General features: G+C 47.9%; 1 protein-coding gene across 2 annotated transcripts; it reads right to left on the bottom strand.

Moving 5' to 3' along the window:
- Window positions 1-3,119: 3,119 nt before the first annotated feature.
- LOC128315477 (UL16-binding protein 1-like) lies at window positions 3,120-11,496 on the bottom strand. Of its 2 annotated transcripts, none has more exons than XM_053222111.1 (3): window positions 11,273-11,496; window positions 5,328-5,591; window positions 3,120-5,091 (listed from the first exon to the last, which is right to left on the bottom strand). In XM_053222111.1, the coding sequence occupies exons 1-3, from the start codon at window positions 11,391-11,393 to the stop codon at window positions 4,784-4,786; spliced, it is 693 nt and encodes a 230-aa protein (XP_053078086.1). In that variant the 5' UTR covers window positions 11,394-11,496; the 3' UTR covers window positions 3,120-4,783. The 2 variants fall into 2 exon arrangements, with proteins under 2 accessions (XP_053078086.1, XP_053078087.1); XM_053222112.1 differs by having other exon boundaries at window positions 11,306-11,495.
- Window positions 11,497-14,540: the final 3,044 nt, after the last annotated feature.

The following is a 14,540-nucleotide window of genomic DNA, read 5'->3' as shown; positions in this document are numbered from 1 at the left end:
AGCCTCCCATTCCATTTCTTACCCTCCAGCAAATACCCTGAGGTCCTCACCATCATGCCTCTAGGCTTTGTGTTCTGGCACATTCCTCTGTCAGGTGTTCTGGATTACATGGGCCAACAGCCTGGAACTCAGGAAAGCGGGGCACAAATACTACCTTCCATTCAGTCTTCCTTACCTTCCTATTTCAGTCAGAGCTCCCCTGACAAATAGAACCAGTATGAGGTGTAGACAGACAGATAAGAAGGGCTTGGCTCATGTGACTAGGGAGGCTGCCGACTCCAAAAGCTGCAGTGTGGGCCAGCATACAAAAGCCCAGGAGAGCCAGTGGCTCTTGGTCATACACTCACAACTAGGGAGGAATGTCTGCATAGAACTATGAATCAAAAAAAAAAAAGAACTATGAGTCATTGGCTGGGTGGTTTCCTAAACTCAAGTAGGAATGAAATAAGACATTAGTGGGAGATGATGCAATAATCCAGTGCTTGCTCCTGCTGAGGGTGCCCCCCCCGCCCCGGTCTCCTAATTCAGGTGTTAGCCCTGCCTGCCCTGAAGGCCAGGGCTGGGGTCTCTCTTGCTGTGAAGGATGGGCAGCCCTCCTTAACATCTCTGTCACTGGAGTCTCTTTGGGTAGGTGGAAATAGAGCCCTAACCAAGATTCAGAACTCTATCAGATTCAAGAGGTGAAGACTTTCCCCTTCATCACCACATTGGTGTGAATTGTGAATTTTAAGTTATTTATTTATGAATCAATATCTAGATTTATGTATTCATTTATTAAGTTTATGCATTTATTTTGAGAGAAAGAGAAAAAGCGTGAGTGGGGGAGGGGCACAGAGAGCGCAAAAGAGAATCCCAAGCTGGCTCCACACTGTCAGCAGCTGAGCCCGCTGTGGTGCTGGAATGCACAAACTGAGATCATGACGTACGCCGAAGTCAGATGCTTAACCGACTGAGCCACCCAGGTGCCCCGATTTTAAGTTATTTAAATGTTGGTTTAATGGCTGCATGATTGAGACAGTATGAAAGTGAAGGTGCTAAAGTAGGCTAAAGCTAACATGTGGAAATGTCAGGTAGAAGGTGAAATCAGATCATAGTATAGATGGGTTTGGCACCTCACTGGTAAGGAAACATGGCAATATAAATTCTTCCCTCAGGTGCCCCAAACTTTTCCCCATTGCTTGCCTGCAAGTCTGGCTGCAAGGGCAAAAAATCTGCTAGAAAACATAGATGATAAGACAGCTAACTGCCGTTCATCCAGATTGAATTAAGACTTGTGCACTTGCAGGGCGCCTGGGTGGCTCAGTCGGTTAAGCGTCCGACTTCAGCTCAGGTCGTGATCACGGTTCTTGGGTTCAAGCTTCGCATCAGGCTCTGTGCTGACAGCTCAGAGCCTAGAGCCTGCTTCGGATTCTTTGTCTCTCTCTCTCTTTGCCCCTTGTCCACTTACACTCTGTCCTTCTTGCTCTCAAAAATAAATAAACATTAAAAAAAAGAAAAATAATAAGAAAAAAAGGAATATGATAATGATATTAATAAATACTAATATAATTATATATTGATTATATATAATTACATATAATATCATAAAGGGGACAATCCAACAAGGAGATATAACAATTGTAAACATTTATGCACCCCAATGGGTGCACACAAATACATAAAACAGTTAATAACAAATATTAAAGAACTATTAGATAATAACAGAATAATAGTAGGGGACTTTAACACCCTACTCACATCAAGTGACAGGTCATCTAAACAGAAAATGAATGAAGAAATGATGGCTTTGAATGACGCTGCACCAGATGTATTTAATAGTATATTCAGAACACTCCATCCTAAAACAGCAGAATGCACATTCTTTTCAAGTACACGTGGAACATTCTCCAGAATAGATAACATATTAGCCCACAAATCAAGACTCAACAAATTCAAGAAGATTGAAGTCATAGCATGCATCTTTTTTTTTGAATTTTGTTTTTAAATTTACATCCACATTAGTTAGCATATAGTGCAACAATGATTTCAGGAGTAGATTCCTTAGTGCCCCTGACCCATTTAGCCCATCCCCCCTCCCACAACCCCTCCCGTAACCCTCAGTTTGTTCTCCATATTTATGAGTCTCTTCTGTCTTGCCCCCGTTCCTGTTTTTATATTATTTTTATTTCCCTTCCCTTATGTTCATCTGTTTTGTCTCTTGAAGTCCTCATATGAGTGAAGTCATATGATTTTTGTCTTTCTCTAATTTCACTTAGCATAATACCCTCCCTTGAGTGTCTCGTCCTCCAAACGACACAGCGTTGCCTTTCCTGAATATGCTCCTAGTGAATCTGCCCAGAACTAATTTCCTAAATATCTGTTACAGAGTTTGCTCTATTCCCCATGCTCTTGAGTAGAGACAGGTTCAGCACACTAGTATGGGCTTCATCCACTTTCCCACAGCCTTAGGACCGTGAAGACGATGGTCACTTGGAATTCATTTTTCTACATGGGGACTGTGTAGAGTAGGAGGTCTTAGTCTATTTTCTCCTTGAATGGGAAAAGGTATCTGTGGATCGAGCAGAATGAGAGTCTGGGGGTCTCCCCATCCTGCTACCAGGCTAAGACCTCCCCAGCAGTCAGGGACCACTGGTCCCCTATGTCTCCCCCATTGTGCCCACAATACCGGCTGCCCGCCTAGACACCAGGCAAGGACGTGTTCGGGTTTCCATGTGGGAATGGCCAGAGTGATCATGGTGATAACCTGAGGCGATGGGTGTGAAGGCCATAGAGGCAGGGACGGACTGCTCCCCCATCTCCCGGGTCAGCTCTGCCCCCCCAGTCTCCCGGGTCAGCTCTGCTCCCCCATGCCCCCCCCCACCTCCCGGGTCAGCTCTGCCCCCCATTTCCTGCGTCAGCTCGGGACCCCATCTCCCGGGTCAGCTCTGCTCCCCCATCTCCCGGGTCAGCTCTGCTCCCCCATCTACTGGGTCAGCTCTGCCCCCCCATCTTGCGGGTCAGCTCTGCTCCCCCATCTCCTGGGTCAGCTCTGCCCCTCCATCTCCCGGGTCAGCTCTGCTCCCACATCTCCTGGGTCAGCTCTGCCCCCCCATCTCCCGGGTCAGCTCTGTCGCCCCATCTCCCGGGTCAGCTCTGCCCCCCCATCTCCCGGGTCAGCTCTGCCCCCCCATCTCCCGGGTCAGCTCTGTCCCCCCATCTCCCGGGTCAGCTCTGCCCCCCCATCTCCCGGGCCAGCTCTGTCCCCCCATCTCCCGGGTCAGCTCTGCTCCAAGCAGGGGTGCTCAGTGGCTCCGGATCTGAGGTCTACAGGAAGCGAGCTGCCAGTGCCTTGCAGCAGCCTGAGCCGGATTCCCCACGCTTCTACATCTTGCCACGCACAGTCTCCACTGTTCACTTTCTGCCTCACATGCTAAGACCCAAGCCACTGTCTGGGGGAACACAGCACTCAACTCCAGGCTTTTGAGTTGCCTCTGCCCGGCCTTCCCACTCCCTCCCCCGGAACAGACACTGGTGCCTCTCCTCGTAGGCCCCTGGATGGAGTCGCCTCGCCTGAGACATCACGTGGAGCCACCACGCCTCTCGTGCTCCAATGTGAGTACTGCCCAAGCTGTGCGTCCCTCTCCCCGCACACCACCCGCACTGGGCCAAAATGACTCTCTTCAATCTGGAATCAGGTCTGAGTCAGGCCTGACCTTGGTAGATCTCCTTAGCGTCAACAGGCCTTATGCATTGGGGGGCCCCTCCCCTTTCCCAGCGGCCTTAACAGTGAGGCCTTATGACAACTCAGGGCTGAGCTTGTCCACATTACTGCTAACAACTGACAGGGGAACTCATCACCTCGTCTCACTTCTGTGATGACAAGGTTCAGTGAGTGGGCAGGGTCGAGTGGGGGAGTCACCTGTCCCTGTCCTCACACCAGGCCTTTTGCCCCTCCCTTCCCGCTCCATCTCCTCTCAGTACCTGTCACTCTAAAAGACTCTACCTGGATGCCAATTATGATTAAGCGGCTGAGAATCACAGGGAGGATCCAGGTGATGGGTCTGAGGGCCATGGCCCCGGACTGGGCCGTGACTTGCTGCGAGCCTGGCGGGGCCGAAATGGAAACACAAGAGGGTTTCAGACCCCAAATCTTGTTTCAGACTTAAATCGGAAGAGATACCCCCTCTGCTCCTCCTGCCACAGATGATCCCACACTGCAGATGCTTTCTGTCACTCTACATTGTGGCAGCTGCTGTGACAGGTTCTGGGGCGGGAACCGAGGAAAGACACGGGACCTGTCCCGAAGGACCTCGCACAGCTAAAGGGGGAAGCACGGGTTCCAACATAACTGGTCACTCCTGCTGTGGCAGAAGAGGTGGTCATGGAGCACGAGGGTGGTGACAGTTGACCCCCTCTCTGGAGCTAACAGTGCACGTGGCCAGGAATGATCCCCGGCCAGAGACGAGATGAGATGAGAAGATCAATGATTCTCAGAAAAGGGAAGAGCGAGAAGGAATCTCTGGAATCAGACTGACACCCTCATGTTTGGGGCCAAGAGGGAATCCAAGAAATCCCAGAAAACTAAAGCACATGCAGCAAGGGAGAGATTTCAGGAGATGAGAAGGGAAAGGAAGGATGCTAGAACATATCTGTGGCCATTACTCTCCCCAAAAGAAGTTCACCATGGATGGATCACCTCTGGCTCTGTTTCTGTCTCTCTCTCTCTCTCTCTCTCTCTCTCTCTCTCTCTCACACACACACACACACACACACGCACACTACAGTGGAGAAGGTAGGCCCGATTTCAAGAGAACAACTTCATCCAGTCTTCTGAGTTACCTGTTGTCTCCCACAGTTCATCCCAGTGCATCAATATTCGCTCAAGCCACTTGTTACAATCTCCAACTGAGATCTTCATGAGGGAATTGGTCAAATCTCTGTCACTCTCCCATGAGGCCTTTATCTGTCGGCCTCTAGGACGAAGTGTCCAATTTCCACTCTCTGAGTTAAAGAAGTAGGATATCTGTTCATTGATGTGAAACTCCCAGGATCCGCTGGTGCGTCCGTTGTCCCCACGCACACACACCATCCTGCCCTGCAGGGAGACAGAATCTGCCCCCCACCCCCACCATGGGCATGAAGTCAGCCTCTGGTCTTGACCGATCCCTTGTCCCACCCGCTGTCCACTCCTCGGCTCCCCTTCACCCTTCTTGGTCCTGTTCTGTCCCTCTTGACTGCCCTGGCTGCTGGGCCCCGTGTGTGGGATCCATGTCTAAGTTGTACATGAACACAATAGGTCCCTGGCCCTACAAACTGTTCTACTTCTGCCCTGGGCCTTTCCGACTTACCACTGGGTGTAAAATCCGCTGCTTTCCAGTCAAGTAGTTTCTTCTTGAGCTCTTCTGCCAGGTCTTTCAGAGTTTCGGTCTGTCTCTCCCAAAACACTATGTCATTCACATTCCTCCCCAGAGGACCAAAGACTTCGACCTTCTTGTTCCCACAGGCGTAATACAGAAACGTGTTTCCATTGACCTTGCCTCGAATCTCACACCATGCTTGTCCAGGATTGGGCTTTGGTGTGATGGGGAATTCAAAGGCAGGAGAAAGAGCATCTGCAAATGAAAACGTAAGTTAGGGTTGGGGTTGGAAGAACAGGCCCAGAGGCGTCCCTCTCCCACCCATGTGACAGTCATTGTATCCCTGCAGGGCTGGCCTAGCAGAGCAAAGGCGGCCCCTGCACAGCCCCTCCCCCCTAACAATTGAAGGCTGGCGCACTTCCCTTCTTGGAAAAGGACCAAGGATCGGGATTCCTCTGCCTGACCAGAAACCATACAGCCAGGGACATGTCCCCTGTGTCTACCAGGCTGGTATCCAGCACCACTCAGTCTTTAATCAATTCAGGCACGTGCTACGCTGGCCATGGGAAGAAGAGGTCTACATGCCGGCTGATGGTCAGGATCTATCCCAGTGTCTCGAAGAAGATGAGGGGCGCCGGGGTGGCTCAGTCAGCGGAGCGTCCGACTTCAGCTCAGGTCATGATCTCACGGCTCGTGAGTTCAAGCCCCGCGTCGGGCTCTGTGCTGACAGCCCAGAGCCTGGAGCCTGCTTCGGGTTCTGTGTCTCCCTCTCTTTGCCCCTCCTCCACTCATGCTCTGTCTCTCTCTCTCTCTCTCTCTCTCTCTCAAAAATAAACAAACATTAAACATTAAATTATTAAAGAAAATTATTATTAAATAAAATTATTGTAAAATTAAATTATTAAATAAAAACAAACATTAAAGAAATGTTTTTAATAAGATGAGAGACCGTGAGGGGGCCTACTCCTGAGGAGCTGAGTCAGGGCGGGGCAGGGTGAGGATAGAATCCAAAGTCAGAGAAGAGAGATTTGCAATCCTGGGTCCCAGCATTTCGCACAGGCCTGGTCATGGTGGTCATCTACCGTTAGGATGGGCCTTGGAGGCTTGGAAAAAAGGATGGTCCACACGGCACAGACTAGAATATCAGGAATTCCATGACAGATAGTGGTAAGGGATTAAAAAGGCCCAGAGAAGTGCATATGACAGAACAAATGTAGTAAGAAATGCCAAAACAAAACCAAAAATATGCCCATCAACTATGCCCACGGGGCGGTCTGGAGGACTCTCAATGAAACTCATAAAAAATGCATGGTCCCACTGAGAAGGAGCACTACAGAGCCATTTCCCCGATGAACATGGATGCAAAAATTCTCAACAAGTTACTAGCCAACCCATGCCAACAATCCACTAAAAGAAGTACTCACCACGATCAAGTGGAATTTATTGCTGGGATGCAAGGCTGCTTCAATATCCACAAATCAGTCAACATGGTGCCTCACATTAATAAAAGAAAGAACAAGAACACGATCCTCTCAAGAGATACCGAAAAAGCATTTGACAAGATACAGTATCCTTCTTGATGAAAACCCACAAGAAAGGACGGATAGAAGGGACATACCCCAAGATCACAAAGGCCAGGTAGGAAACACCCACCGCTGATATCATCCTCAAGGGGGAAAAACAGAACTTTCCCCTAAGGTCAGGAACATGACAGGGATGCCCGCTGTCACCACCGTTGTTCAACATAGCGTTGGAAGTCCTAGCCTCAACAATCAGACAACAAAAAGAAATAAAAGGCATTCAAATCAGCAAGGAAGAAGGCAAACTTTCATGCTTCCTAGATGACATGATACTCTATGTGGAAAACCCAAAAGACTCCACCAAAAACCTGCTACGACTGATACGTGAATTCAGCAACGTTGCAGCATATAAGTCAATGTACAGAAATCTGTGGCATTTGTCTACACCAATAATGAAGCAGCAGAAAGAGCAATCAAGGAATGAACCCCATGGTACTGAAAACCATAAAATACCTAGGAATGAATTCACCAAAGAGGTGAAAGATCTATACGCTGCGAAGTACAGAAATCTCGGAAAGAAATTCAAGAGGACAAAGAAGTAGAAAAACGTCCCATGCTCGTGGATTGAAAGAGGAAATATTGTTATAATGTGAACACTACCCAAAGCCACCTGCATATTCAATGCAATCCCTATCAAACGGACACCAGCATTCTTCACAGAGCTAGAACAAACAATTCCTAAATTTGCAGGGAACCAGAAATGACCCGAATATCCAAAGCACTGTTGAAAGGGAACACCAAAGCTGGAGGCATCACAATTCCAGACTCTAAGCTGTATTACAAAGCTGTAATCATCAAGACAGTAATGTAGGGGCACAAAAACAGACACATAGATCAAAGGAACGGAACAGAAAACCCAGAAAGAGACCCACGAACATATGGCCAACTAATCTTTGACAAAGCAGGGAAGACTATCCAGTGGGAATTAAGTCTCTTCAGCAAATGGTGTTAGGAAAACTGGACAGCCCATGCAGAAGAACAAACCTGGGCCACTTTCTCACATCATACACAAAATAAACTCAAAATGGATAAAAAATAAAAAAATAAAAAAACACCTAAATGTGGGACAGGAAACCATCCAAATCCTAGAGGAGAAAACAGGCTACAATCTCTTTGACCTCGGCTGCAAAAACTTCTTACCTGACATGTCTCTGGAGGCAAGGAACACAAAAGCAAACATGAACTGTTGGGACCTAATCAAGATGAGGTCTGTTTCCTTCCGCACATTCAACAAAACTAAAAGTCCATGGACGGAACGAGAGAAGATATTTGCAAATGAGATATCCGAGAAAGGGTTACTATCCAAAATCTATCAAGAACTTATCAAACTCAACACCCAAAAAACAAATAATCCAGTGAAGAAAGAGGTACAAGACACGAACAGACACTTTTCCAAAGAAGTCATCCCGATGGCCAACAGGCACATGAAAAGATGCTCAACATCACACATCATCAGGGAAGTACAAGTCAAAGCCACAATGAGATACCACCTCACACCAGTCAGAATGGCGAAAATCATCAACTCGGGAAACATCAGCCATTGGCAAGGAGGTGGAGGAAGGTAAAGCCTTTTTCACTGCTGCTGGGACTGCAAACGGGTGCAGCCACTAGGGAAAACAATATGGAAGTTCCTCAAAAAATTAAAAGTATAACTAGCCTATGACCCCTTAGCTGCACTACGGGGTATTGCTCCAAAGGATACCAAAATGCTGATTTTAAGGGGCACATGCACCCCAGTGTTTTAGCAGCACTATCCACAATAGCCAAATTATGGAATGGGCCCAAACGTCCATCGAGTGACAAACGGATAAAGAAGATCTAGTATAAATACACAATGGAATATTACTTGGTGATCAAGAGGAATGAAATCTTGCCATTTGCAGCCATGTGGATGGAACTAGAGCATATCATGCTAAGCCAAATAAGTCAGTCAGAGAAAGAAGTATCATATGATTTCACGCATATGTGGAAAGTTAAGAAACACAACAGATGAACATAGGGGAAGGAAACGAAAAATAAGATACAAACAGAGAGGGAGGCAAACCGTAAGAGACTGAAATACAGAGAAGAAACTGAGGGTTGCTGGAGGGGTAATGGGTGGGGGGATGGGCTGAATGGGTGGGGGGCATTAGGGAGGGCACCTGTTGGGACAGGCATGGTGTTACATGTAATTGATGAATCCCTAAATTCTACTCCTGAAACCATTATTACGCCATATGTTAGCTTGGATTTTAATAAAATTCAAAAAACAGAAACCAAAAAACAATGCATGGTGAGAAGGCACCAAAATCCTGAAGAAGCTTAGTAATGGCAGGGCGCCTGGGTGGCTCAGTCAGTTAAGTGTGCAACTTTGGCTCAGGTCATGATCTCCCAGTTTGTGGCTCGAGCCCTGCATCGGGCTTTGCACTGACAGTGCAGAGCCTGCATGGGATTCCTTCTCTCTCCTTCTCTGTCTCTCTTCTCTCTCTGCCCCTCCCCCATTTGCGCTGTCTCTCTCTCTCTCTCTCTCTCTCTCTCTCTCTCTCTCTCTCTCAAGAAATTAAAACAAAAGAAGCTTAGTGATGGCTATCTTTGAAGGCAGAAGCTTGGCGGTAATGGGACGGTGTTGCAGAAATAGGCTCCCAGTGGTATTGGCGGTGGGAAGTCCTGATATAATAGATTTGAGGTATAGGCGCTCAACTGTCCGAAGCAGGGAGGCGGCAACGATTGAAATGATCCTAGAGTGATCCTAGACGCTGGAAAGCAGCCAGGGGCCTGACCCACAGAAAGCTGTCCATCCCTCTGGCTCACAGAACACATGACTGTAAAGGCAAAGTAGTTGGACAGCCAACCCGAAGACTGCTGGAGTTAAACAATAAAAACAAAGACCAATCCCCAAGATGGATGAGGAGGAAGCTGAAAGCAGTGACCCCACAGAGAGTCTGGATCCTCTGCCCAGGTTCCAGAACGGAGCCGCCTCTCAGAACTGCAACTCTTTACTAGAAGCAGAAGCCAGGTTCCAATCAGGAGGGACCCTTCAGGTCAACAGCAAGAGCAATGCTTCCTGCTGGCCTTCCCCAAAGAGTCATGTGGTCATTTACAGGGGTGAGCGTACTCTGGGGAGCAGAGACCACCCGGACGTTTTCACTGCGTAAACCTACTGCGTGAGTTGACACCGTCCACAGGGATCGAAAGCGTCCTCAGGGGCCCCTGTTATTGAGCTGGTGCAGGGCAGGGGGTGCCCCAGATAATGAAAAGACACCTCTCCCAGCCCCTGTTCACAGCGACATCATTTGGCTCAGGTACCCACATCACCATGTGGTCCTTTCACATCCCCCACCTTTGTCCCAGGAGTGAAAAATCTTTGCAGTTGAATTACTTGTGGGTAGGGGGCTAGGTTGCAAGGAAATTCAAGTACAGTACTCTTACACGGCCTTCTCTTCTCTCCAAATAGAATGTTTAAAAAGTACTTATCCTGGATGCAGTGAGAGAGATGAGTACCAACATCAAAACCTCTCTGAATGCAAGGGTATGAAGGAGCCCTCTTGTATTTTCACTTAAATGCCAGCCCGGTGCAAAGATTTTCTGCATCTATTAAATATTTCCCAGGTCTCTGCTGTAAGTAACCGACAGTGCTCTTGTAGCAGGGAAGCGGCCATAACAATCCCTGGATGAAGGAATGTGGCTGAACCGGCCTCTTAGGTCACATAACCCTATGGAAGGTGTGACGCTGAGGTATTGTTTTAGGAAAACGTGCTCTGTGCACTCTGTGACATCCCCATTGGAGGTGGGGAAGAGACCCTTACAGTATCCAAGCGAGGCAATGCCACTTGCAGCAGGGAAAGTCACAAGGAGTAAGAGGCTGCAGGTGGTCCAGGGCCTGGTTGCCGGGAGGTTTCGGACTCTGAACTGAGATGTGGCTGGCGAATGAGGGCGGTGGCGCTGCGTGTGCCTTGAACTACTGCCCCCGTGTGCTGGGTAGTGCAAGGGAGGACAGCAGTGGGGACGGTAACCCATGAGGTAAGAGTTGTGTCAGCGGCCAGAGTCGGGGATTTCCTGGGGTCCAGGCCCCGTGGGATCGCGGTCCGTCCGGCCCGAGTCCTGGGCCGCAGGGGCTCGGGCTCAGGCTCCCCAAGCGGCCGGCGCCCGGTGGCAGCGCCCGCAGACCTCCCGCCGCAGCTCCGCTCCCTACCCTGCGCTCCTCGCCCCCAGCGTCAGGCTGCACTTAGTTGCCCAAGTCTCCTCTTTTCGTCGCGGAGGATGTGACCCGCCCCGCGGACTTCGCCGAGCCGAACAGGAGGCCGCTGCGGGGACGTGAGAGGGCGGCGCGGCGGCGCTACCCCGCGACCAGTGTCCCAAAGCTCTGCCCGGACTCACCTGTCTTCTCGCGCGCCGCGCCCAGGAACTCACCTCCGCCTCGCTCCCCGCAGGTGCAGTCGGACAGCACAAACAGGACCAGGAGGCCAAGTCCGAAGTTGGTGGCCGCAATGAGCGCCATCTCGACCCGGAGCCCCGGGACGAGCCAAGCGCGGCGGAGCCGCGTGTGCACGGGGAGGGAGCGCAGGGAGAGCTGAGTTACCGCCCTGCAGCGCGGAACCTTGGCTTTGCCCCGCCCCACGCTCCCTCCCTCACCTGGCTGGGCTGGACCTGGGCGCGCGCACGCGTCCGGAAAAATTGGGCAAGGGTTCTTGGAAGTTTGCAGATTCTCAGTGCTGTTCTGTTTAATGAGCAGGATCTTCTTGCTGATCCACATTGGACCTACGGCGTGAGGAATACAAATGGCATTAAAAAAAAATTCAAAAAATGTTAAATGAGATCAAACCAGGTAACATTTACCATCTTCCTTATTTTTAGTTGACATTCAGTTGTAAGCCTCTCAGCTTTTAATGTTGGCTCTGCAATGGACCTAGCCTGCAACCAGATCAGACCTTTTATTTTTAATCTTTTTCATTTTACTATTTTTAATCTTTTTCATTTTAAGGGTGTCTTTTTTTTTTTAATGTTTATTTATTTTTGAGGCAGAGAGAGACACAGCATGAGCAGGGAAGGGGCAGAGAGAGAGGGAGACACAGAATGTGAAGCAGGCTCCAGGCTCTGAGCTGTCAGCACAGAGCCCAAGGCGGGGCTCGAACTCAGAACTGTGAGATAGTGACCTGAGCCAAAGTTGGGCGCTTAACCGACTGAGCCACCCAGGCGCGAAGACAATGTATATGCATTGGATTCTTTTCTAAATCTTACCTGAGAATTTCTAATTGGAGAGTTTAATAGTTTACCTTTTATTGTGGTTACTAATACAGGAGGAGTTATCTCAGCCGTCATATTTTTCATTCATTATGCTTTAAAAAATTCCCTCTCCATATCTGCATTCTTTTTACTGTCCTGAGTTTTCTTCTGCTAGTTTGAACATTATACAGTCTATTTTTCTTAGAATCATTACCTTTAACCTTTGATCCATACTAATGTTTATTTACATTTATTTATTTATCATTGCTCTCGTTCATCCCAAAAAACAAAATATTTAGCATGTTTTCACATCTCTTGTGTGTTTTTCCTCCCATCCCATTTCCCTGATATTACCCAGATTTTCATTTCTGATTTGTTGCTATACTTTTTCCTCTCTGTGATATAAATTGCCCTCACCCTTCCTGCCCTTTTTTAAGGCAACAGTAATCTTTAACAAATTAACAATTAAAAATTGTTTTTTAACAAAATTTTAACCGTCTTTAACAAATTAAAATTTCAGTAAAACTGGTTACTCATTCTTCTTATTTCTCTTGTTACATCTCCTGGATGTGTTTCTCTTCCTATTGGAATACTTTATCGAAAAGATATTTTCAAGTTGGATCTTTCCGGGAAAAATATGTCTTAGGCTTTGTATGTTCAAGCCTTTTTTTTTTTTTTTTTAATTTTTAAATGTTTATTATTTTTGAGAGAGAGAGAGCTAGAGCACAAGTAGGGGAGGGGCAGAGAGAGGGGGAGACACCGAAGCTGAAGAAGGCTCCAGGCTCTGAGCTGTTGGCACAGAGCCAGACATGGGGCTCCAACTCACAGACTGCAAGATGACCTGAGCCGAAGTCGGCTGCTTAACCGACTGAGCCACCCAGGCTTGCCTGTTCAAAACTATTTTTAATACACCGTGGTAGTCAGAATTCTGAAGATTTCCCCCAACTTTTATGTTCCTTGGTTCTCAATTAAATGTTAACTTAGGTACTGTTATGCAGGGGCCTGGCGGATGTAATTAAAGTGACTACTCCCTTGACCTTAAGATAGGGAGATTATTCTAGGTCATCTGAGTGGGCCCAGATGTGCCCTTCAAAATGAAGGACTTTCTGAGACTGAAGGCAAGTGAGATGTGGCAGAGAAGTAGTGGAGAGATTTGGTGCCCTGTTGCCGGCTCCTAGGTGAAGGGAGCCATATGCAAGGCAGAGGCCCTACAGGGGTGAAGGAGGGGCTCCAGCTGGCAGCCAGCAAAGAAGAGGGACTCTCAGTCCAGAAACTCAAGAAATTGGATTTTGTCAGCAATCTGAATAAGCAGATTCCTCCTAGTGTCTCTGGCTAAGAGCCCAGCTGGCCGATGCCTTGATCGTGGCTTTGTGAAGCCCAGAGCGGAGAAACTGAGCCAGTTGAGACATCGCACGTGCTTAGCTGTGTGATAAGAAACACGTGTTGATTTAAGCAGCTCGTTTGCGGTGATGTGTCATGGCTGCAGTAAAAAACTAATACATAGACTCTCCTACCTGAGTGAGAACTTGACGGGATATAAAATCCTAGGCCCAAAGCCCTTTCTCTCCCACACTTGAGAGATCATACCCCTTGGTCCTCCTGCAGCCAGGACGGCTGTTGAGAAGATTGTTGCTGCTGATCTCGGTCCTTCTTACCTTTATAGTTTCCGAGGGCTCCCTTGCAGGAGGGAGCCAGAAGACTGCTCATTTGTTACCTCCATCTGGTCGAGTTTGTACCACACTAGGTTGCCAGCTGCAGCTTCGTGGAGTTGGAGGAAGATTTTAAACACTTTTTCAACCAACAGATAGATAGATGTGCTGATGGGTATGACAAGTTCATTGTGTTCCCTTTCGTTCAGGTGCTACCAGTTTTCCTCCCCTCCACCTCTTATAAGAATCAAATTTGTTGAGATATAATTTAGAGGCAATCCTCTCCTCCTTTTCGAACACACTTCTCTTTGGAAGTGTATGAGAAGCATGTAGACATTTGGCCAAATTATAAGGCACATTCTCAGGCTATGCAAGCCAAAACAGATGAATGATATTACACCAGCCATGAATCCTTTTAGCAACCTGTAAATTCTACAGAGAATCATATTTCCAAGCAGCACTATCTTCGGGTTTGCAGAAGGGAAAAAAAGCAAATGATTTTTTTCAGTGAACACACTTTAGCTAATAGACAAAGCGAGTGCGGGAGCTAGATTATGTCACTTTCACTTAGGATCAATTTTTATATTGTATAAATTTCATAAAATCAGCTCACATAATGCTAGATATATTATGATAGCTAATAAAGTATCCAACCCCCTTTCGTCATTGGAAGCACTTATATTAATTCTAGGCTTTGAAAGATAAATAGCCTGTAGCTTAGCCAAGCGCAGTGGTGGCAGGGCCTAGCTGCTACAAAGAAGACATGTTTTAGA

Source organism: Acinonyx jubatus, chromosome B2 (genome assembly GCF_027475565.1).
Source record: "Acinonyx jubatus isolate Ajub_Pintada_27869175 chromosome B2, VMU_Ajub_asm_v1.0, whole genome shotgun sequence".
NCBI lineage: Eukaryota > Metazoa > Chordata > Mammalia > Carnivora > Felidae > Acinonyx > Acinonyx jubatus.
Note: the sequence above shows the minus strand (reverse complement) of the source record. Positions and strands in the feature narration are given on the sequence as shown.

What these genes read in the sequence shown, in the direction of transcription:
- LOC128315477 (XM_053222111.1), bottom strand. Translation starts at nt 11,393, where the DNA reads ATGGCGCTCATTGCGGCCACCAACTTCGGACTTGGCCTCCTGGTCCTG. An exon ending in CGCGGCGCGCGAGAAGACAG is followed by an intron (nt 5,592 to 11,272) that starts GTGAGTCCGGGC and finishes TTTCATTTGCAG; the next exon opens with ATGCTCTTTCTCCTGCCTTT. An exon ending in AGCGGATTTTACACCCAGTG is followed by an intron (nt 5,092 to 5,327) that starts GTAAGTCGGAAA and finishes GGTGGGGGGCAG; the next exon opens with ATTCTGTCTCCCTGCAGGGC.